This window comes from Labeo rohita, chromosome 21 (assembly GCF_022985175.1).
Source record: "Labeo rohita strain BAU-BD-2019 chromosome 21, IGBB_LRoh.1.0, whole genome shotgun sequence".
In the NCBI taxonomy this organism is placed as follows: domain Eukaryota; kingdom Metazoa; phylum Chordata; class Actinopteri; order Cypriniformes; family Cyprinidae; genus Labeo; species Labeo rohita.
Window position 1 is genome coordinate 27674147 of NC_066889.1, and position 25156 is coordinate 27699302.

A 25156-nucleotide genomic window follows, 5' to 3' on the forward strand; every position below is an offset into this window, starting at 1 on the left:
TTTTCCCGCCTCCGCCGCAGCGGAAATGACGACTACACATTTGTTCCAGCGACGGCTAGTGGGGACATTTTAAATTAGCAAACTGTGCTAAAGCGGTCGGAAAGTCGAGAACACACAGCATTTATTCTATAAAATTTCAAAGAACCTCATCTTTTCCTCATGAATATGGTGCTGCGAGTCTGAGATGTTCCAGAGAACACACACATGAGGACAGATTTGAACCAGGTAAGCTGTTGTCGACGGCTATCGAGCGCGCTCTTATCACTGCGCCCTTCCATTTTGAGCCTCTACTGCAGTTTTGACCCAAATCTACTTTCGCTTTAATTAATGCACGCGTTTATACGTGCATAAATGCGTGTTATATCCACGCGACGTGCAAATGTAGCGGCTAAAGTGCGGCAGTTTTGCAGCTTATACACTGAGAGTGTTACAGCAACAGTGTGTCGCAGGATGAGTGTTTGTGCTGCAGTGTCTTTATTAGCATTTTCTCATTTCTATAAGTATTTAAGAGCAGTGTTATGTTTATTTCTTTCACAACTGCGTTGAGTTCCGTTGAATTGCACGCACGCACTACGATTTATAAACCGATTCTGGGATTTTGAGGAAGTGTACTTTGATGTATGTTAATTGCAAACAAGACGGGCTGATAAACACGCTATTGCACGCGTCATTAACAGCGACTTGGTTCATACATGATGCATTGATGATGGCTGTCTGATAGAGCGGTTCGAGTTTCAAGGTGCCTGCGCGACAACTAGTCATGTTATGGAGACTCGTATAAAATTTACCATGGTAACCAGACTATTATCACCGTAAAGAAACAGGAACCTTCATTCAGACCGTGTAAGAAGCTTTCAGAATCTATATTTTAACTTCTCGTTTTGATAGTTTGACGTGGGTATCTAAAATTATGATGCTGCAGTTTGTTAAACATGGTCCTATAATGCAATCTGATCTGAGGTAGTCAGTGCAGTAATAAAAAAGTTAGATTTGTTTAAATTTGGTTCTCAATAATTAGAAAATATCTGCAATACCTGAAAATGTTTGCATGTGCAACATATATATTCAAGGCTATAACCTAAGAAAGTCATATGTGTGTGTGTGTGTGTATATACACATACACTCTTAGTATATATATGTATATATGTGTGTACGTGTGTGTGTGTATGTATGTGTGTGTATATATATATATATACACATACACTCTTAGTATGTGTATATATGTGTGTATATATATATATATATGTATGTATGTGTGTGTGTGTGTGTGTTTATATATATATATATGTATATGTGTGTGTATATACACATACACTCTTAGTATATGTATATATGTGTGTATATCATCATATTTTATATATATATATATATATATGTGTGTATATATGTGTGTGTGTGTGTGTGTGTGTATATACACATACACTCTTGGTATATATATATGTATATATGTGTGTATATCATCATTTTATATATATATATATATATATATATATATGTGTGTGTGTGTGTGTGTATATACACATACAGTCTTAGTATATATATATATATATATATATATATATTTATATATGTGTATATATGTGTATGTCCAGATATGTGTGGAGTGCTTTGGTGGTTAGTGAAAAACACTACCATGCGTTTAATGTAGTTAAGTTTAGATTTTGCGTATCTGGAGAGTAGTGTTGGTTCACAGGTTATTGAAAACCCATGAGAGAATTTACATTTTATTTCCATTTAAAGTTCTGTAATTTTCTTTTACCCATTTTCCCAGTTTTTATTAAGGTCATCATAGTTAATATTACTAATATAATAATGATAATATTACTCAAAATAAATTGGAACTGAAATAAAATGTAAAAAATGAAACATTTCAGATATGAATTTAGCTAAAATAGCTAATTCTAAAACTTAAATTAAAACAAAACTAAAAACAGAATTACTAGAACTTTAGCTAAAATGGAAAATATAAAAATAAAAAAACTGACTTAAAATGTTAATAAAAACTATGATAGTATGTTAGTTAATTTAAATGTGTGTAGTGTTTTGTTTCGCAGGCCATGGAAAACCTGTGAGATTAAAAAAAAAAAAAAAAAAAAAAAAAAAAAAGTCACAAATATTTATGTTGTCAGTATAAAGTTTATAGATTTTTTTTTTTTTTTTTTTTTTATTCATTAAGTCGTACATATTTATATACACTGCCGTTCAAAAGTTTGGGATCAGTATGATTTTTTTTTTTTTTTTTTTTTTTTTTTTTTTTTTAAAGTATCTTCTGCTCACCAAGGCTGCATTTATTTGATCTAAAATATGGGGAAAAAACTGTAATATTGCCAAATATTATTACAATTTAATATAATGGTTTTCTATTTTAATATACTTTAAAATGTCATTTATTTTTGTGATGCAAAGCTGAATTTTCAGCATCGTTACTCCAGTCTTCAGTGTCACATGATCCTTTAGAAATCATTCTAATATGCTGACTTATCACTGTTGCTTAATTTTTTGGGGGGGAACCTGTGATAGTTTTCCAGGATTCTTTGATAAATAAAAAGTTAAAAGGAACAGCATTTATTTCAAATAGAAATCTTTTCTAACAGTAAGTCTATGCCGTCACATTTTATCAATTATTTATCCTTCTTAAAATCCTAAAATCTTACTGATTCCAAACTTTTAAATGTCAGTGTAATCATAAACTTTTCTAGTTCTGAAAATATTGCATGTAAGTTGCTGTTTTTATGAAATAATTTCATGAAGTTTTCATGCATGTGATCGCAGCAAAAATTTGTTTATGCACATGAAGTTTTGAAGCGGTTTCAAGGCCAGGTTCTTGTGTAATAGAGCATTGTGCATTGGAGTCCAATGACATAGAGAGGTTGATAAGATCTTCACTGGTGCGTGATAGTTTAGCGAGAGGTTGGTTACCCAAAGCCACTGTATCCCAGTAGTGGTTAAATAATGAGAAATGGAGTGTAACCATGTAAACATTTGACATTTGTCAGCTGATACACAATTCCTGTTTTCCAGGTCAACTGCCCCTGTTTATCACCTATCAACTGCCACTTCAGAGACTCCGCCCCTGGCCCCGCCCCCCAGAGATGACTGATGCCCAGAAGGCCAACGAGCTCCCTGAATGCCCCACAGAGGGCGGGGCCACAGCAGAGGAGCAGGACATGCCTCTGAGACAAGAGACCACACCCACTAGCTCTCCGGCGTGCGACGAGCCAATCAGCTCGCAGAGTCCCGACAAACAGCCGGCCCCTGGCCTGCTCTCCATGCCATGCTTACTAAAGGAGCTTCATAGAGACTCCGCCCCCGGGCAGCCGTCGGAAACAGACCCGCCCCCGGCCGCCGCCCAGTCTTGTGCGCAGGAAGACAGCGATTCTTCCGTCTGCCTGCGGTCGCCGTCCTCCTCCGGTCATCTGGGAGACTCCGACACGCTTTCGTCGGCGGAGGAAGCGCCCGCGCCCGCTCAGACGGCCGGCAGGAAGTCGCGGCGTTCGCATTCGGAGAGCGACACGTCCTCCGTGGCCATGGCGGCTAAGAAGAACCGCTGCCAGGAGAAGCAGGTGAACGGGCGCGTGCGAGTCAGAGGTCCACGCAGCCAACAGCAGAAGCAGCGCATGCGACAGCTGCGACAGAAACGAGAGGCGGCGGCCCGACGCAAACCTGATGTGCTCCAGGACAGCAGCACCAGCGACAGCGACATCACAGCCCACTCGTCATCATCCTCGCCGTTAACGGCGTCATCCGACAACGAGGGAGAGACAATCAACTCTCACGCACCAGGTAACTCAACACACACCGCTTTTTTTGTCTAGGCAACTTGGTATGGACATTCAGCACACAAACAAATCCTGAACAAAACGATTCGCTGATGCATCACGGTTCTTTCTCGGATGGTTCTGTATTGATCCACAAATATTCGTTATTCATTTTTTTTTCATGTAACACCAGTATGATTCTTGTTATTAGGTGTCTGACACCCAGTGAAACCATTTTTTTAATTTGTTTTATTTTTTGCAATTTAACAGAAATAACTAAATCATTAGATTAAAGTAATAGATTTTTTATTTTTAGTTTAATATTATTAGTAATTATGCTATTGATGTTGATGATAATCAATTTATTTACAATAAAATCTGATCATCTCACTTTTAATATTTAAGAAAATAACATTGCCAGTAAATTACAATATTTTTATTAATAATATTAGTAATTACGCTATTGATGATTATGATGATGATAATAATAATAATTTCTTTTACAATAAAACATTACTTATCTGACTATTTCACTTTTAATGTCTAAGAAAATAACGGTGCCAGTAAATTACAATAATTTATTTATAATTTATTATTTTAAATGTGTCATTGTGTAATTATTTGTATTACTAATATAATTATTAATGTTAATTACAGTAAAGTGCCTATCTGACCATCTCACTTAATGACTAAAAAAGAAAAGAAAAACAGTAATAAAAAGTACAAGATAAAAAAAAACACATCACAGCAATAAATTTATATTTTTCTTTTACATTTTTTACATTATTATTATTATTATTATTATTATTATTATTATATTTTTTTTATTTATACATTTTCTATCTGAAATTTAATGGCTGTTAATATATATTTTTTAAATGTTAATTTATCTTTGTGTATTTTTTAATTAATTTATTATTACTGTTGTTATTATTAATGTTACAGTAAATAATCTGAACATTTCACTTAATGACTAAAAACAAACAAAAATATAGTTTATTGTAAAGTCACAGCAATAAATGTTTTTTTAATGATTAAATTAATGAATTATTTTATTATTATTATTTTATTTTATTTTATTTATTATTTTATTTTATTAATATTATTGTCCTATCTGACATTGCACTTAATGGCTGTTAGGTAAAAAAAAAAAATAATATATATATATATAAAATAAAATAAAATAACTATATGGTGCCAGTAATTGATAGGCATTAGTTATTTTTAACTGATTAAGAAAAAGTTGTTGGGAGGAGGTTAAATTGATTATTTTGTATCATACTGACTTATTTTTATTTCTGTTTGTGGATGAGAGCGAGCATATTATAGCCTAAAGTAGTATAAAATCTCGCTAAAGATTTTCAACTCTGTGCTGTTGCTGGCAAAATTGAGATGCATCAAAAATCGTTTTGGAATCAGATTGTGACTCTGAATCGAATCAAAACTGAATCATGAGGTGCCTGAAGATTCCCACCTGCAGTCCTGAGACAAACCAACACCTGCAGTGAATTTTTGAATCATTTCTCTCATGCATTGTCCGGTGCATGTTGAATGACGGAACGGTTGAATCAACACACACTCACAGATCAGGCAAATCACACATACAACACATCACAACACATGACGGATCTCCTGCAGCGGTCAGGTGTGTTTTACTGTGCATGCATGTTGAATGACCTCATATGCAAAGCGGCAGGTGAGGAACATTTTTCCGCTATCAGAATACAACAGCGGTCTGACCTTACACTGACCTCAGTCTTTAGTGACCTACCAGGATGACCACTAACTCTGACTAGCTTTAAAAAGCTTTAAAATCCAAGGTCAAGTATAATGATATGCACAGCAGCTAATTTGGGTAACAATTTTGTACTTTTAATAGTCTAAAGCTTTTCTGCCAACAAATGTACTAGAACTAGATATTCACTAAAAGAGCAATTATGCACAGTGACGGTATAATCAAGTATATTTATGATCAACAGTGAGTCTGTTTGATTGGAGGTCAATTATACCAGGTATTGGATGAAAGGTTTGCATATTGGAATATCACAAGATTTTCTTCATTCTGTCTTGTCTTTCAGTTGCCTCAGTATCTGTTGTCTTTGTGTCTTTTATCTGTGGTTTGTGTATGTAATGTCTGCAGTTTTTGTTAATTTATCCTTTTGCATAGTACTTTTTAGTTAGGAGCATTGTCATTGAGGCCACCAGGGGGCGTTTGTCTATTTGGGGCCACATTGTTGGCGTGGCAGGAGTTGAATCTCAGTATATGTGATTGTTTGTGGAGCATATCATAATTTTATAATGTATTAGTTGTACAGATTTATGAAGTTTGAAGGCCTGTTTGGTAGTTTCAGTTTTTAGTTTTTTAGCAACTTTTTTTAAAAAGCAGATACATTTGCAGAGTTTTTTTTATGTATTATAGCAACTATACACAACTGTAGTATTTATTAACATTTTCGATTTGCTTTTATTTTTTATATATTTATAATTTTTATTTTTTGTATTTTCTGTTTAATTTGAATTTTGAATTGGCTAGTATTTTTAATTCTAGTAATTTTTGTAATATTTATTCATTTTTATATGGCTTTAATTTCGGTTTTACATTTACGTAGTAATATTTTTAATGCATCTTCAACTTATTTTATTTCAGTTAATTGACCAGACAACATTTCCAAGTTTCTTTTACGTTTTGCATCCAATTTAAGTAACATTTATATATAATTGCTTTATTTTACTAAACACAGCTTTTCATAGTTTTAGTTAACAATAACACATGCAGCATTTCAAAGGTTTTTTCCCCTCATGTTATGACTTTAAATTCATTTTTTAAAATCATCACTTTTTTAAAAATCTACACATTCACCACTAGGGGTGGGCGATATGATATATATGTAAATAAGAAATATTTGCAAGTATATGTGCTTATTTAAAATTTTATTTAATTTGTTATAGACAAATACAAATATATTGTACATAACATATTTCTCTTAAATATATATTAATTTGCGTGTATTTGTATATACATAATTGCGCACAGTGCACACACGTGATGCATACTCAAACTGTTTTGTATGCAATTAATCACGATTAATCGTTTGACAGCCCTAAAAAAAAAAAATTCTAGCCTAAATTATAAAAGAAAACTCAAGCTCACTGAAGACAAGCAGTCAGCAATAAAAAAAAAAAAAAAAACTAATAAGCAATAGGACGAAAAACTACAGTTGAACAAATAAATAAGAAATACTACATACATTCAAGTAATCAAATGTATAAAAACAGTTTTTTCATCACTGTGTAAATGAAATATATACTACTACTTATTAAATTACAAAAGTGAAAGTTTAGTTGAAAGCAGTGAGAGATTTTCTCTCTTTTGTTTGATTAATATGAATAACAGACAGCAGGAATATTAGACCGCTGTCACTTTAAGAGCTGCCTGGATCCAATGTACTGTTACACATGTTTTCTTTCTCAGCTGTTTGCTTTCAGCTGTTTGTGTGTATAGTGAAATGAGTTCTTTCACTTCTGATTGCACTTTAACAGCTTTAAATCACTTTTTAAACCGCAGTGCTTAAAATGCATGCAAACGATACGCTTGTGTGACCATATAGCACAGCAATGTCACATGTAACTGCGATAGATACAATAGATACAATATATCACCCACCCCTATTCACCATTTAAAAACTAACATTACTGTTATTACGTATAATCCATGAATTCTGTGATTAGGTTTGTGTAGTATCCTGATATCCTTGATTATCCCTCAGGATGGCATTTATTGTTAAGAAACTCATCTGCTCTCTGATATACGACTGTAAACAAGCTTAACCAGCAGTAGTTGACTAGTCTTTCAGACAGGTTAATTATGAACATCTCTAGTTGTTGCACTTTCTTCACATGTAATATCCTAAGGGTTGTTTGGCGTTCCACTGGTTAAAATGCTGGTTTCTACCTTATTGTGTGATCTTTAAGCCGTCTTTAGTCATGTGAGCGTTGGTGAACTGTACCCAGAATGCACTGCGAGAGCTGCATGATTGTCCCCAGCATGCTCGCCGGTGTGCACGCAATAACGCCGCCGCTTTCTGCCTTCCTGTGTGTCTGACGTCTCTCTCTCGGCACTGCCGTCTGTCTTTAAGCTGGCCATCGCCGAACCGACGCTTCCGGAGCATCAGCGCGTGGGCGGGGCCAACTCGACATGGGCGTGGCCAGCGGAACCCTGGGCGGAGTCTTGGAGGAAGCTCTTACGCGATTCGCCGCCATGCAGAGACAGACTGAGGAGCGCTTTCGCGTGTGGATGGACAGACTGACCCGCCTGCACTCGGACGATGACCTTTCGTCCAGCGAAAACCAAGAGGGCCGGAGCCACGTTAGCTCATTCCTGCCGTCGTCGGAGTCGCAGGAAACTCTGGCGGCCTATCAGATGGCTCGACTCAGCGCCATCACGGTGCCACCGCCGCCGCAGCCCGCCGGCGTCAATGGAAACGCAGAGCCGTCTGAACCGAACGTTTAAAGAACGTTGACGCAATACAACTGTGCCAAGTCTGTTCGACCGCTGAAGTGGAGGCTTAGGACAATGCACAAACTTCCTCTCGATCTCTTATTAAATCCATCTTCATTCTGGCTTCCACATCTCTTTCTTTCTCTATTAAAGGATCAGTTTTCCTACAAATTAAACATTTAGTCATCCTCATGCCTTTCCTAACCCATGTAGCTTTCTTGCATCCAGCACAAAATGCAAAATTGAGGAATATTATTGCAATTTAATGAAAGTAAACAAATTATTTTAGTATCATACTATAGTATTATCTTACTATTTTACTGTATGATATCTATATATCTATATAACTATAACTATAACTAATATAATTTTGCACGTTTCAAATCAGGTTTTATTTTTATACCTTGTTTTATCTTAATTTTTAGATAAGGTTTGCATATGCTTTTCATTTGTTTTTGTTTTTTTTTGTTTTTTTTAAACCTCAGCTATTTTGGTTTAGTCATTTTTAGTTTATATATAAATGTATATATATTTGGAATCAATCATCAATTATTTCTATACTTTGTATTCAATTTAGTGCATGTCATTTTTAGTAGTTTGGTTTTACATATGTAAACTTATAAAATATTTTATATTCTTATATTCATATTTTAAATCAGGTTTTATTTTTAGACTATTAATTTTTAAGTTTGTGTTGTTTTTATAAGTTTACATGTTTTTTTTTTTGTTTTAGTTATTTTAGTACATCACATTAATCAAAATGGAAAATAAAAATGTCATTTTATTTTTTAACTTTTAATTTATTTAACTTTTATTATTAGCTAATGTTTTTATTATTAGCTAATGTTTTTTTTTTTAGTACATCAGGTTAAACAAAAATAAAATAAGAAAAGTTGCCTTGGTGAGCAGTTTAATTTTAGTTTTTACTATATATCGTTTATAATACAAACCTATTATATGATTTCAGATGTTGATTATAGTGCACAAGTTCTACTGGGTTTTATGCAGATTGTTTTCTTTTTTTTTTTTTTTTTTTTTTTTTTTTTTTTTTTTCCATTTTTGTGGGTTGACAGACCTAATCGCCATTGTAAAAATAAGCCAGGATATTCTTAAATCTTGCGTTCCATGGCAATAATTATTTTATATGTGTTTGGAACGACACGAGGATGAATAAATACCGACACAGATTTCCTAAACCGCTTCTTTAACTTCACCTGTCTTTCTTCTATTAACATTTTTCCATTGTTCCATATTGGCATCTCAGGGCCGCCCTCCACACTCAGTGCCTTTGCGATCTCATTTCTTTGGGAGAGCCACTTTCTTCCACTCACCTGGATATGAATCATTTTAAAGAATCATTTGTCTTGCCTGTAGAATAATGACTATTTCATGCCGTTGTTTCCACAAGAGACTTCTAAAGTTTTTCCTCGACTGCCATGTGTCTTTGTGTCTTCATCTGGGCCGGCATGTCTACCAAAGAACTCTTGTTTGCATTGTGGATTGGTTTAGGTTCTTATTTAATCGCTTCTTCCAAAGCGGAAAATGCATGATATAAGCTGACAACGGAGAGCTGTAATGTAATGACAGCCTGTACATTGGTTTCTATGCTGAATACTAACCTACAACACACAAACACTAATAGAAACAGTCCGCGATGCACATGCTACTACTACTGGACGTAATGTCGAAAGCAGGAGATGTTGATCTCGTTTTTGTCTATATGTATCTATTTAAGGGTGATTTCCGTAAAAACATGTCAGTCATAATTTACCCCGAATTTAATGTTTACATAAAGACAATTAAGCCTATATTTAGAAACACTAAGTTTAATTTCTTTTCAAAAGTTTTCGAAATTATTAATATGCATGTAAGTAGATTTAATTATATTGCGAAATATAATTTCATGTCATTTCTTTTTGATTTTAGGGTGAAATATGAGCTGGCCAGATTTCATGAGATTCGCCCGTCATGTGCTTCCCACACACTAACACAAACACTCATAGTCAAGGTTTACTGTAGTTACTGACTTACAGGAGGACTTGAAAGCTGTTTGCTGTACTGCTTTACTGTATAGAGTGTCTGAAGGAGATTGTTTACGTTTTTATGTCTTTTTGTGTAAGAATAACCAGGCTGCCTAAGTTTAGTGTCATAATGTTTTAGATGGAGGACAGAATTGCCTCCACATAACTGTTAGAAACCAAGAAACGAGTAACCAGAGATAGATGTCTTTTTATTTGTTCCAAATATATTTTTTCGTTATTGCATTGATTTTTAATGTTCTATACTACTGCCTCACCAAACGTTTAAAGTGTGCCAGGCGACGTTCATTTGTGTTTTCATGTCTATGTAACACATTATTGACGTGTGATATCTGCTCTGTCGTTCGCTGGTGAATAAATATACTAGTATTTTACCAGCATTCCTGTTTTATTTGACTTGCCTATATGCACAGTCTTCATATTATCTGGTTAGTTTAGATTTAATGTAAATGTAGGGCTTGTGTGGTTTGCTGTCACTTCTCATAGACTCATTTTGAACTTTCAAACTAATTTTGAACTTTGAACTTAAACTTTCAAATTCAAATTTAGAAGTTTATGGAAATTGAAAATTGACAGTTTATCAGTGCAAGTTATTATCAAAGTTACTATTTGTAGTCTTAACAACCCCTTAAATCATATACAGACATATTGTAAATTTTTAATGGATAAAATAAAGTCCTGACACATTTTTGAATATCCTCTTTCACTCGACAGATGTTGCTTTATGAAATTAAATGGGATTTTAAAATGCTTTTTAGTGGAAAAAACATAATGTGTGGATCATTTTGTCAATATTTACTCAAAAACTCAGGTGCGTAAATTCAGATTAATAATTAATCCGTTCAGAAAAGACATGCAAAACCTGTACTAATTGGGAAAAAACAAATTGGTTAATCCGATATTTCATGAGGGTCATGAGGGTCTTTTTTTTTTTTTAATTAATGTATGATTTGTTAGGATAAGACAATATTTGGCTGAGATACAACTATTTGAAAATCAAAAAAGGGTGCAAAAAAATCAAAATATGGAGAAAATCGCCTTTAAAGTTGTCCAAATGAAGTTTTTAACAATGCATATTACTTATCAATTTTTTTTTTTCTATATTTACGGTAGGAACTTTACAAAATGTCTTCATGGAACATGATCTTTACTTAATATTCTAATGATTTTTGGCATAAAAGAAAATTCTGTAATTTTTACCCATACAATGTATTTTTGGCTATTGCTAAATACCTGACTTATATAGACTTATGGCTGGTTTTATGGTCCAGGCTCACATTTGGTAATAATATAGCATGAAGATAAACTTATAAGCTATTTCTGGTCAATTTTGGCAGTGAACACCACAAGTGTAACACGGTGAGGCAAAAAAGTACAAAATCATAATTTTGTAAAGTTTTTTTGAGCAAAGTCTGCATGTTTTAGCCCAATTTGATGATATTTAAAGGGATAGTCCACCAAAAATCTCTCATTTACTCCCCCTTATATTATTTTTAAGCCTATGTGAGTTCTTTCGTCTGCTGATCTCAGAAGATATTTTGAAGAATGATGGTAAACAAACAGTTGACGGTAGCTATTGACTTCCATAGTATGGGAAAAAAATGCCAGTGGCTATTTGCACTAAGGGTAAATGGCAATTAGATGCGATTTACACTACGTGAAAATAGCATTTTCTTTGCGATAGAAGCTAAGTGCAAAAAGCAATAAATGGTATTTAAAATAAGTGCAAACAGCGATGGATGTTATTTACACTAAATGCGTGCAAATAGATATAGATTCTATTTACACTTAAAATAGCAGGATTTTCTGCTGTTTATAGTATTTATTGCAAATTGTGGCAGTTATCTGCACGTCAGTTTTGTAGTACATTATAAAACGGTATGCAATAATCATGTATTAAGCCGTCCCTACACCTACCCTAACCCAACCTGATACTTTTTCAACTTTTTGATTATTTCCTTCATTTTTATTGAAAATAAATGCCTTTCTGCTCTGATATGAGATTTGAAAAGGGAGAAAAAAAAGTTTGGCAACAGGTGGATTCGGACTGTGGTCGATTGCATCCAAAAAAGTATGACGCGTGCTGTACCATCTACGCCACTGGAGCTGAATTTTGACAGCTGTCTTTTGTGTTTTTGACAAACCCAATCACAAGTTGGTGGGCGGAGTTAGTGTAAATAGCCTCTGCCAACAAGGCGGGCTGTAGGGCTCTACGCTTCTTTTCTTTTTAGGCGCACCTTCTAATCAATAATCAAAAATTATCCTTCCCATTATGTGGTGAGATTTGACTCATAAAGTGATTTACAGGGGAATTTTGATTTTTATCTTTGTAATGGCGTTTTTCTAACTTTATTAAAAGTATGTCATCTTTTGTCAAAAAATTTTTTTTAAGCTTTTTAAAATTTCTAATCAAAACAACATAATAATGAAATCAGTATTAACTAAATTAATTTGTACTACAGAGGTGGCACAGAAGAACACAAAAGTGGCTTTTAGGTGTATTTTCATGTTTAGTGAGGCTCAGAGGTGGCATGAGTGCAATCAAATTCATAAATTCATGTTGAGATTAATGGATTTAATATTGAATACAGAAAAATTAAATGATTTAAATGACTGAAAAGATACTTTAAAAATGAAACTAAATCTGCCAGTAGGTGGCAGCAAGTCACTGATTTAATTACTGAATCATTCATTCATTTGATTTGTTCGAACAGCTGATTCATTCAGGAATAAACCAGTGTCTTTATGAATGGGAAACTGAATCATTGACTCACTGATTCGTTTGAAAACACACTCATAAACGAAACACCGCTGTGTTTGAATGAAGATGCGCAGCGCACAGTTGTGACTATTTTTGATGACAAAATAGAGCAAAATCAGGCAGTAGTGTTATAGTCAGACAATGTAAGTCACCTAATATTAACTTCTTGTTTATTTAACTATTGTATTAAATCAATATCTCATTTACAAACTCCCTTAAAAATCATTAAAATCTGTTTTAGTGCCCTTATAATCAACGAAGCTCTCTACACTGCACAATGAATCTCTTATTTACACTCTCGTAGGAACCTTTGAAGCTCCCCTCAGCGCAAACACAAATGTGTTTCACAAATATCATTGTATGTCACAAACATTAAATGTTTCACTTTGAAGATATAGATTCCAAAGTATCTAATTAGGCCAATAAATCATAAAAGTCAAAGCAGTATTATGAACACAAATATGGTGGCGAATCTTCTGAACGGTGTGTGTGTGTGTTGCAGTGGGTCCTGCAGTGATTGGACACTATGATATTTCAGACACTCACTCCGAACAGGAACAGCAATCACAGTCGCTCTCAGGTTCGTTTCTACTGTTACTCAATCTCCAGGATGGTAGTTTGACTGTACACTCGTACACAATGGCTGTGTCCCAATTCACATGCTAATATTAGATTGGCAGACTTGTAGCACTTTCAGAAATGTGCATCAATACATGCGTTTAGAGCACAATGGTTTGCACTACCAAAGAGGCATTTTGCGATTTTTGTGCACATTCTCACTTTTCTGTTGATGAAAACAGGAATGAGCATTGGTAGATTTGTTATTAGAGATGAATTTAAAGTATGCAGTCAACAGACAGAACTTTAATTTTGAAAAACTGACTTTTTGCAAACTTATTGGGGCCGCAACACACCATCTAAATTTCACCATCCAAATTGTGTTCGAGTACTTTTAGTATGCGAATTGTGATGCAGCCATTTCCTCACTGACCGAGACATCCTTCACATTTACTGAGATGAATATGTTCTGGCCTCAACTACAGGATATTTTCTGTTCAGTAGTGAAATGCAGACAGTTTGTCGGGTGCTATTTGATTTCCGTTTTGTCCCTGTTGTGTTGCATCAGTTCTCTCATGCCTCATTCTGAGTATGGCAGTGAATGTGGAAACAAAAGGGTTTTTGTAGTTTTGCTGAATGTAGTGTGTTTTTTCTGTAGGTGCAGTAGAAGTCCAGCCATCTCAGGTGAGTCTGGCATCCACAGACAGTGAAGTGGAGATCGTTGGAGTTCAAGAGAACGCCAGGTGAGCCAATCATCTTTATTTAGCAGGCATTTAGTAGTACTCTATGCTAACTACGTCATATTTTGGTACTAAATAATAATTTGCAAAACTGTAGATTGGTAGTTTAACTACATTTAAAGAACAAACGTGCACTGATGCTTTAGAAGGAAACACAATGCGTGGGGGGTGAAAACTTTTTGAATTTGAAGATCAAGGTAAATTTAACTTATTTTGTCTTCTGGAAAACATGCAAGTATCTTCTATCTTCTGAAGGGCAGTACTAAATGAGAAAAATATGATATTTAGGCAAAATAAGAAAAAATGTATGCATCTTCATTCTGTTCAAAAGTTTTCACCCCCTGGCTCTTAATGCATGTTTTTTCCTTCTGGAGCATCAGTGAGCATTTGAACCTTCTGTAATAGTTGCATATGACTCCCTCAGTTGTCCACAGTGTGAAAAGATGGATCTCAAAAATATACAGTCATTGTTGGAAAGGGTTCAAATACACAAAAATGCTGAAAAACCAAAGAATTTGTGGGACCTGAAGGATTTTTCTGAAGAACAGCAGGCAGTTTAACTGTTCAAGACAAACAAGGGACTCATGAACAACTATCATTAAACCAAAAAAAACAGCTGTGGATCATTCAGGTAACAACACAGTGTTAAGAATAAAGTGTATGTAAACTTTTGAAGAGGGTCATTTTTATAAATTCAGCTAGTATTTTCTCTTGTAGACTGTATGTGAACATCTTTTATGTGAAATATCTTATTCAGGTCAGTACTAAATAAAAGACAACATGCATTTTTTGTATGATCCCTCTTATTTTGATAAAATAATTAACATTTTGCAGATTCTGCAAGGTATATGTAAACTTTTGACTTCAACTGTATATGCATATATATGCAACAAAACAAAACTGTCAGCTAATGTAAATGATTTTGATCATTAGCATTTGTATATGTACTTTTAGCATTATTATGAAATATCTTATTATTTTAAAGTAACCCTTCCAACTTTATTTAATATAAGTGGATTTCAGTTGAAATTAAATACGATTTGATTTAATTTTAGTATTTTACAAGCATTTGTTAGTTTATAATACACAGTGAAAATTTGACAGCATTTACAGGGTTTGTGCAGGTCTTAAAATGTATTAAAACAGATCAGACAGTCTTCAATTCATAAAGCCATGGCATTAAATGTTACATGCACTGCAAAAATATCTAAACATCTTTAAATCAAGACACACTTACTTGGGCTACAAAAAATGACAATTTTGAGAAATTAAACAAAAGTTTATGCTTAAATCAAAAGCAAATATTTGCCAGTGGGGAAAATATTACAACAAGAAAAAAAATATATGCCAGTGGGCTCAGAAAAATCAACTTAAGTGAGAAAACAAGTTTTTATGTCACTGACAAACATGTATTTCTTTTATGCATATATTCGCTTAATCTTATTCAGTTTTTCAGAAAACAAAATTTCATATCTTCATTATGTATCTCAAGTAAATCAATCTTAATTTGAAAGATGTTTACACATTTAAACTGGAAAATTAGGCATAAATACTGAGTGAGATACTCATTTTTTGCAGTATGTGCAGCATTTAATGCCAGACCTTTTTGAATGCAATTTTTGACTTTTGGCTCGGAAGAGCAAATTAAGACCTTTTTAAGACCAGCAGAAACCCTACTTGAAATGTTTTTTGTGACTGTTTAATGTTTTTGTATTGCTATTTTCAGCGTGGTCTCAAGGTTTCCTCGCGGTGGAGTGATCCAGTCGCTTTCTTCCTGGAAGCAGAGAGCTCCGGCTCAATGGACGTCCGTCTCGGCGCAGTCCGGCTGGGTTCCTCCTCCTGAGGTGGTGGATCTGACACTGGATGAAGACCGGCACAGATACCTGCTGTGATCAAACACTCTCACACACACATATACACCTACGCTTAGATACACACCCATATACTTGTGACCGGTGGGCTGAGTGACTCAAACCATAATGACTGTTGAATCTAAGAACACAGAATGATGCTTTTATTAAACGAAAAACACTTCAAACTGCTCAATGTTTGCTTCTGAAACACTTTGATATGCCTGATTCATGATTTACTACTGTGAGACAGCAATGTGAGTAAATGACAGCAGATTTTATAGGGTGGTAATGGTTAATGAGCAAATACTGTACCAAGTTCTCCCACGATAAAGTCAGGTCATACTAAAAATAAAATACGGGGCTTCCTTATAGAAATTAATACTGAATGTAACTGGGTGAATCTCACAAAAACTGGTTATATTTTACTCCGAAATCAAGAATATGGAATTTATATTTTATATACAAATAAAAGCATCAAGGCTGCTTTTATTTGATTAAAAAATACAGTAAAATCAGTAATATTGTAAAATATTTTTGCAATTTAAAATAACTGTCTTCTATATAAATATATTGTAGAATGTAATTTATTCCTGTGATGCAAAGCTGAATTTTTAGCATCGTTACTCCAATCTTCATCCTTCAGAAGTCACTCTTAATATGCTGATATAATATTTTTATTTAGTAAAGATGCATTAAATTGATTAAAAGTGACTTTAAACGCATTTAAAGATTAATTTCTGATAATAACCAGAAATGTTTCTTGAGCAGCAAATCAGCATATTAGAATGATTTCTGAAGGATCATGTGACATTGAAGACTGGAGTAATGATGCTGAAAATTCAGCTTTGCATCACAGGAATAAATTACATTTTAACATATATTACCATAGAAAATGGTTATTTTAAATTATAATAATATTTCGCAATATTACTGATTTTATTGTATTTTTAATTAAATAAATGCAGCCTTGGTGAGCAGAAGAAACATTTTTGAATTATTTTGTCATTTTTTTAAATATTATAATTTGATGAAATATTTAAAATGTTGTACTGATTTAAATTTTAAAAATACAATTTTTTGTTATAATTATTATTACAATAATTTTATCCCTATGTTTTTTTTTCTGTAATACAGTAAATCACTATGAATGAAGTCAGGGTAATCATTGAAAATAATGAATTTCAGTAAATAAATTTAAAAGAAAAACATGATTTTTTGGGGAGGTTAAAGTGTCCAATTTAAAGTGTTATTCGTCCTAAAATTTTTAATTATTTAATTTATTTTTTTCCTTTATGTGAAATATAATTGACATTTGATTTGGAGATGTTTTCGTGAGATTCATCCGAAAAAGTTTACTCGCTCATCAAACCTCAGTCATTTCATAAGGCAAATCAGGGCTGTTTTCACTTTCTCAGATCCTCAGATTTCAACATCTTCTCTTCTTTTGAGTCACTTCGCCCCCCTGAAAAAAACAGCCACACTTACATGATCCTGCTGTCGGCCTCAGGAGTCGCTTGCTGAACCCCCCGGCCCCTGTTTTTTGTGATGTAACTTCCTGTTAAGCTGCTGAAGAGCTGTTAACCGAGACCTAAAAACGCAAACCTGCTGGTCCTACTCTCAGCGGAGCGAACGCTCCACTGCTCTGCGTGCGTGAGATCGTGTGTGTTCACTGTCAATCATTTAATGCTGCTCTGCTGTGTGGGGAGAAAAGCCTTGGAGTGTGTGTTCCTCACCCGATACTGCTTTCACAATACGTTTGCGTGCGTGCGTGCGTGCGTGTGTGTGTGTGTGTATCCTGAGCATTAGAGTTTTTCAGAGCATGTTCATTACATACATCACGCATTGTAATAGAAACGGGCCCTTGCTTTTATTATGCCAATGGAATTTCTTATTCAGATACACTAGTGGTCACAAGTTTGGAATCATTACAATTTTTTGTTTTTGAAAGAGTCTTCTGCTCATCAAGCCTGCTTTTATTTGATGTAAAATACAGTAAAAATGTGAAATATAATTTAAAATAACATTTATATGTAAATCAGGGTTTGTACAAGGTGCTTAAAGTATTTAAATTTGACTTTTTGAAATGTAAGGTCTGAAAAATCCTTGAAAATAGCAATATTCCTGAAGAGGTACTTGAAAAGTGTTTGAATTATTGAAACACAATTTGTCAATAAGCACATCTTCTCTCAAAATACAAAACACATCATACCTTTTTAGCTTATTTCAGATACCGTCAAAAAAAAACAAAAAAACAACCGAGCTAGGCAATTAGTAGTACTGACAGTGTTGTGTAAAAATGGCTGAAGATGCGAAAAAAGCAACTGATGAACCGAATCAATTGAGTCATTTACGGTGAACCACTCCGGTTGACTCAAACTCGGGACTTTGGTCATTCATTTCAAGCGATTCACTAGCAAATTAAAAGAGCCATTCATTTTCGAATTTTAATATCGCTTGTAACTATTTTAAAAAAAGCACGTAGTGATGGGTGAAACGGAGCTTCTCGAATCTCCGAATCCGTTAAACTATTGTGTCGCAAAATGATTCACCGTTTCGAATCGCTCCAATTGGATCGCGTATCGCAAATCATTTGTTTCAGATCAGGATTTCAAATCAGGATTTCAAAAAGTAAGTATACACATACAATTCTCTTAAGAAAATTAATCATGACTTTACTATAGTAAAAGTGTAGTATACTTTAGTAGTAACACTTCACATGTGCTTCTCTTTATTTTTGCCATTTTTGTATTAGTATATTTTTATTTATTTATTTGTCTTTATTTTAGAATTCGAAAGACTTAAATACGATTTCTGATTGAAGTCCTTGAAAATCAAAAAGTAGGGCTTGAAAAGTCCTTGAAAGTCCTGGAATTTCATTTTACAGTATATGTATAAACCCTGGTAAATATATTAAAAAATAAATTATTTTTATGATGCAAAAAAAAAATTTCAACATCATTACTCTAGTCTTAAGTGTCACATGATCCTTCAGAAATCATTCTAATATGCTGATAAAATAAGTAAGGATGCTTTTAATTGATTTAAAGTGACAGTAAATGTATTTAAAAACTGTTTTCAACACTGATAATAATCAGAAATGTTTCTTGAGAAGCAAATCATAATATAAAAATGATTTCTGAAGGATCATGTGACTCTGGAGACTAAAGTAATAATGCTGAAAATGCAGCTTTGACTCACAGGAATAAATTTCATTTTACAATATATTCAAATAAAACACAGTTATTTTAACTTATAATAATATTTCACAATATTACTGATTTTATTATATTTTTAATCAAATAAATGCAGCCTTGGTGAGCAGAAGAAACGTCTTTAAAAAAAAAAAAAAAAAAAAAAAAGAGTTCCAAACTTTTGAACCATAGTGAATCATCTTCTTGTGAATACAATCAATGTGTGTTGAGAAAAAGCAGTGATTTTTGTTTTCTAAATGGGGTCTAATTTGCATATAAACTTTGTAAGCAGTTTAACCACAACTTTGTTTTATATAAATGTTTCTATGGTCGCATCGTGCTATCCCAGACACCACTGAAGCTATTTATTGATATTTGCTGTGTTTTACTTGATGTTACATATATGAATCATTTGTTTCAAAGAGCAATATGAATATGCATCTTGAAAACTGTGCATATTAAAGGGATAGTTCATCCGATAAATGAAAACGGTCATTATTTATTCACCCTCATGTGTTTCAAACCCATATGACTTGGCTTTGAAAGAATATTCATGCTGATTATTTTCCATTAAAGTAAAGTAAGCTGCATAAAAGTGGTCCATATGCAGCACGCAAGTCATACAGACAAATTTTATGGTGCTTTATTGTCATTAAAAAAATTATATGGAAAAGACCAGCGTGAACATTCTTCAAAACATCTCCTTTGGAAGAAAAGTCATACGGGTTTATAATTACATTAAGGTGAGTAAATAATGACACAGTTGGGTACACCGTCCCTTTAAGTTTGAGTCTTGGCAATATATTCAGTCCGTATGCCGTTGCCGATGGTTTTTTTGATTTTCCTTTTGTTTGTTCTTCCTCACGATTGTCACTTGTCAGACCACTGTGTGTGAGGAGCACTCACTACCTGAATGTGAATTACTCTGCTTCATTCAGCTTGTGTATCGCCCTCAAACCCTGCAGGACATTTTAAAGGCAGGTTTTGAAGCTGTGCCGGTGGCCATTTTGGCTCCCTTAGCCCCGCCTTAAACTGTGACCCGCCCCTCAAAGAGTTTGATTGGTCCTTTGCATCTGTCAATCACCGGAGGTGACTAACAGCTTACTGAAAAAGGGATAACAAAGTTCCAAAGCAGGAAAACAGATAGTACCAGAGAAATTTAAAGGGATACTTCTTCCAAAAATTAAAAGTGATCATCTTTTACTAGATCTCACATCATCTGAAATGGGAATTTCCATTCTCAAGCATACAGAGTTTGTCTTTGCCCTCAATAGTAAAGGCAGTTGCTGGGTCCCAGCTGCTGTCTCATGTTCAGGCTGCTTTTGTGAAGGAAAGGAAGTCCTTTCAAAGTTAAGAGTGGGCACATCTGTCACTAGTGACTGTGGACACACTAGCACACCCAAAATGTGTCATTTCTGCTCTTCCTGTGGAGACGGTCCTACACCCTCCAGGATGAAAGAGATGCATTCAGAGCTGGAGATTTAAAGGGATAGTTCCCCAGAAATAAAAAAAATAATCATTTATTCACTTTCATGTCATTCTGAAGCTGTACGACTGACTTTTAGTGTTCCACTAAAGGTTTTTAGCACTTAATCAATGGGGAAAGATGTTGTAAATTTTCAAAAGTGATTAAAAAAAAGCACCAATAAACTAGTTGCAACTTGTGCATTATGTTGCAAATCTACTAAAGTCTCATTTTCAGTGAGATTCAGTAAAAACATAAAGAAATTAATACTTTTGTTCACTAAGGCTGCATTAAATTGATCTAAAGTGAGAGTAAAGACATTCATAATGTTACAAAAGATTTCTATTTTAAATAAATGTTTGTTTTTTAACTTTCTATTCAACAAAGAATCCTGGGGAAAAAAATGAAGCAGCACTGTTTTCAGCGTTGATAATACTTGTATACATTTCTTGAGCAGCAAATTGGCATATTAGACTGATTTCTGAAGGATCATGTGACTAAAGACTGAAGTAATGATGCTGAAAATTCAGCTTTGCATCACAAAAATAAATTAAATTTGAACATATATTACAATAGAGAACAGTTCTTTTAAATTGTAATAATATGTCAAAATATATTTTACTGTATTTTTGATCAAATAAATGCAGCTTTGGTAAGCAAAAAAGACTTCTTTAAAAAAATATTTAATCCTATATTACATATTTGTTATGAGACAAAGAACTAATACCTTCAGAAAAAAAAATTGAGCTCAACAGCATTTGTTCCTGTTAAATTGTGATGTAAAAAACAAAAGTCTTTTTGTCTTCCACGAATAAGGTCGTATAGGTTTGGAACTGCATAAAAGTGAGTACAAGATTAAATTTGAGCTATTCCTGCCGTTGTAAAACATTCACACCATTTCTTTAAGCATTTCTAAATGCTACGTTTCAGATTTCACAGCATTGTTCTGCTGCGATTGGACTTCTAAAGCCTCCATTATGATGACATCATAATGCATTTTGTGTCTAATTGTGCGTCTTGTGTTTCCTGCTGGAATGTTTTGTAATTTGATACAGATTTAAACATCCTAAAACAGCAATAATCCAACATCCAGAGAACAGAGGGACAGTCCGATGTGACGCGAGGGGTTTGGGTTGTTCATTAGGTCTCCACTGCATTTAAAAAACACTTGCCCTTTAATTTAATCATGTTACTCGACTTTTGTTCATTTCATTTTGACAGTATTTTAAATTAACAGCAAGAGTGTTAATATTTTTTTTGCTTCCGCAAGTCTTTCTTCCTTTGAACATTTATGTAGAATAAATAAAACTATTTTAAGATAAATAAATAGAGATATTTAAAGAGTAAAACTGTGTTTTGTCAGTGTGTGTCTCTGTGTTTTTATTATTAAAATGAGTTAAACTTGAGTGAGTGTAACAGAGAACAGCCAAACCTTGTATAATACAGACTCCAGTGTGGGAAAGCAGCTGGCGACCTTTGACCTCTGAGGGTCACAGCTAGGCAGCTGCCACAGGAGGCTCTGTTCATCCCTAATGACAAAGAAATAGGAGTTTCCCTCATGCAGACACCCGCAGCTGTATGCTAATGCCAGCTCAGTCTGCTGGCTTTACATCAGAAAAAGTTTTATGGTACAAACTCAGCTCTGCTATTTTTAGCCAAGATGTTATAAGAGACTTAATTCAGTCTGAATAATGTTTTAAAAATAAATAAATAAAAGTCTCTTCTGCTCACCAAGGCTGCATTTATTTGATCAAAAATATGGTAAAAAAATATTTTTACAATTTAAAATAGCTGTTTTCTATTTGAATATATTGTAAAATGTAATTTATTCCTGTGATCGAAGCTGAATTTTCAGCATCATTACTAGTCATTATTAGTGTCACATGATCCTTCAGAAAACATTCTAATATGCTGATTTTCTGTTGAAGAAACATTTCTGAAATCAAAGATTTCTGTGGCAACTGTGATACATTTTTTCAGGATTACTTGATAAATAAAAACCATTTAAAATAGAAATCTTTTGTAACATTATAAATGTCTTTACTGTCAATTTTGATCAATTTAATGCATCCTTACTAAATAAAAATATTATTATTATTTTTAAAACCTTCAAATTTCCTACAGTGTGACATCAAGTGTTTTAAACTTTATTTTGTTAATTCTATTAGAATTATCTTGCTTGGTTTTGTTAATTATGACATCATAAAGCTTCTAAAAGCTTTTGATCTCCTTATTATATGATGGAATGTTGCTATTTTCATTGATTCTTAGTTTTCCGATGTTTGTTTTTGCTGTAACAATGTATGTAACACTTTATTTAAAGAGATTTACTCGCTACACTCGTATAAACAGAACACTGTGAGTTATAATATCTCTCTAAAAGCTGTTATTCTGTCAGTATGATCACATCAAACTGAGGTCATGAATTCGCACATGGTTCAATGTTATGTTAAGGTCTTTTAATTAAACACTAGACTGTTATATTGGGTAGAAGTCAAGTAACATGTTAGAGTACAGCGACTGTTAGAGAAAGGTTTCTTTATAACAAGCAGTGTAATTGATGTTGAATGAGATGTGTTACTTTATAATTGGAGGAGCAGAGAGAAGGGCCGAGGGTCTTCACAGGGGTCGTGGTGAGAGGTATGAACAGAAGGAGCAGAGATAATCACAGTGTGTGTGTGTTTGGGGGAAGGGGTTTAGGACGGGTAAGGACTGACATATGGAGTGTATAGTCTTTCAAAGCAACCAACCCCCTTTATGGCCAACAGGCTGTGTCTGTCTGTCTGTGATTTGCTCATGCTTTCAAGAAAAAAATATTAAAAACATAAAACAACAGGTTGACTGTGTTTCTGTTGGTCTAAACATACAAACATCAAATCTGAAACTGTCATACATATTGACAGTACAAGAGTTACCACATAAAGTGTGAAAAAGTTCATGATAAACTTAAAATGAAAGGTTCTTTACTGGAATTTATGGTTCCATAAAGAACCTTTAACATCACTGCGCAAAACTAGATATCATTTATTTTAGAAATTCAACGTGGTTTTGCCTAGAATACTTAAGTGTAAGTCATTCAGTCAGTTTTTCTGGCTTTTTTAATTTTCTGCCAGGTAAAAATCATGTGCTCTGGATAATGTTTAATAATTAAAGCCCATATATACACTACCAGTCAAAAGTATTTAAACAGTAAGATTTTAAAGTCTCTTCTGCTCACCAAGCCTGCATTTATTTGATCCAAAGTACACCAAAAATTCTGAAATATTTTTACTATTTAAAATATGTTTTCTATTTTAATATATTTTAAAATGTCATTTATTTCTGTGATTTCAAAGCTAAATGTTTAGCATCATTACTCCAGTCACACGATCCTTCAGAAATCATTCTAATATTCTGATTTGCTGCACAAAAAACATTTATTATTACTATTATGTTGAAAACAGCTGAGTAGATTTTTTTCAGGTTTTGTGAAAGAATAAAAAGTTCAGAAGAACAACATTTATATGAAATAAAAATCTTTTGTAACATTATAAATCTCTTTATCATCACTTCTGATCAATTTAAAGCATCCTTCCTAAATTAAAGTTTTACTTTCTATCATTTCTTTCAAATAAATAAATAAATAAATAAATTGTACTGACTCCAAGCTTTTGAATGATATATTTATTGATATAAAATTACAAAAACTTTTTTTTTAAATCAGAAAAAATTTACTCAGCTGTTTTAAATATTGATAATAATAATACAAACATTTTCTTGAGCAAATCAACATATTAGAATGATTTCTGAAGGATCATGTGACATGGAATAATTATCATGGAATAATGATGCTGAAAATGTAGCTTTGCATCACAGGAATAAGTTGCATTTTAAAATATATTAAAATAGAAAGCAGTTATTTTAAATATTAAAAATAGTACAATATTATTGTTTTTGCTGTATTTTGGATAAATAGAGGCTTGGTTAGCAGAAGATAATTTTTTTTAAAAACAGTAAAAATCTTACTGTTTAAAACGTACAATAAATAATGTTTATGGTAAGGAACACTGTGTCTCAGGAGCCGAGAACAGAACACAACAGAATATTCCTTTAACAAAAAAACAGACCGATTACATAACCTCAACTAACTTTCCACTGCAGTTTTGTATTTATATATTTATTTATACATTTTCCAAAACGTATTTGCACGCTGACGTCATAGTTTACAAACCCTGACGCGTTTTGCTAGCTGCGCGTTTCCGCCGCGTCCAGTACGTCAAACTCCCCTACAGCTAATTCACAAAAGACTCGCCG

The 25156-nt window shown here is 33.5% G+C and overlaps 1 protein-coding gene across 5 annotated transcripts; it reads left to right on the plus strand.

The window, feature by feature from the left end:
• Positions 1-19: 19 nt before the first annotated feature.
• ark2n (arkadia (RNF111) N-terminal like PKA signaling regulator 2N) lies at positions 20-23698 on the plus strand. 5 transcript variants are annotated; one of them, XR_007825030.1, is made up of 6 exons: positions 21-225; positions 3022-3783; positions 13559-13636; positions 14273-14357; positions 14779-14985; positions 16081-16196. XR_007825030.1 is itself a non-coding variant. In XM_051092494.1 (5 exons), the coding sequence occupies exons 2-5, from the start codon at positions 3093-3095 to the stop codon at positions 16244-16246; spliced, it is 1020 nt and encodes a 339-aa protein (XP_050948451.1). In that variant the 5' UTR covers positions 23-225; positions 3022-3092; the 3' UTR covers positions 16247-23698. The 5 variants fall into 5 exon arrangements, 3 of the variants coding, with proteins under 3 accessions (XP_050948450.1, XP_050948451.1, XP_050948452.1); XR_007825031.1 differs by lacking the exon at positions 13559-13636 and having other exon boundaries at positions 22-225; XM_051092494.1 differs by lacking the exon at positions 14779-14985 and having other exon boundaries at positions 23-225; positions 16081-23698.
• Positions 23699-25156: the final 1458 nt, after the last annotated feature.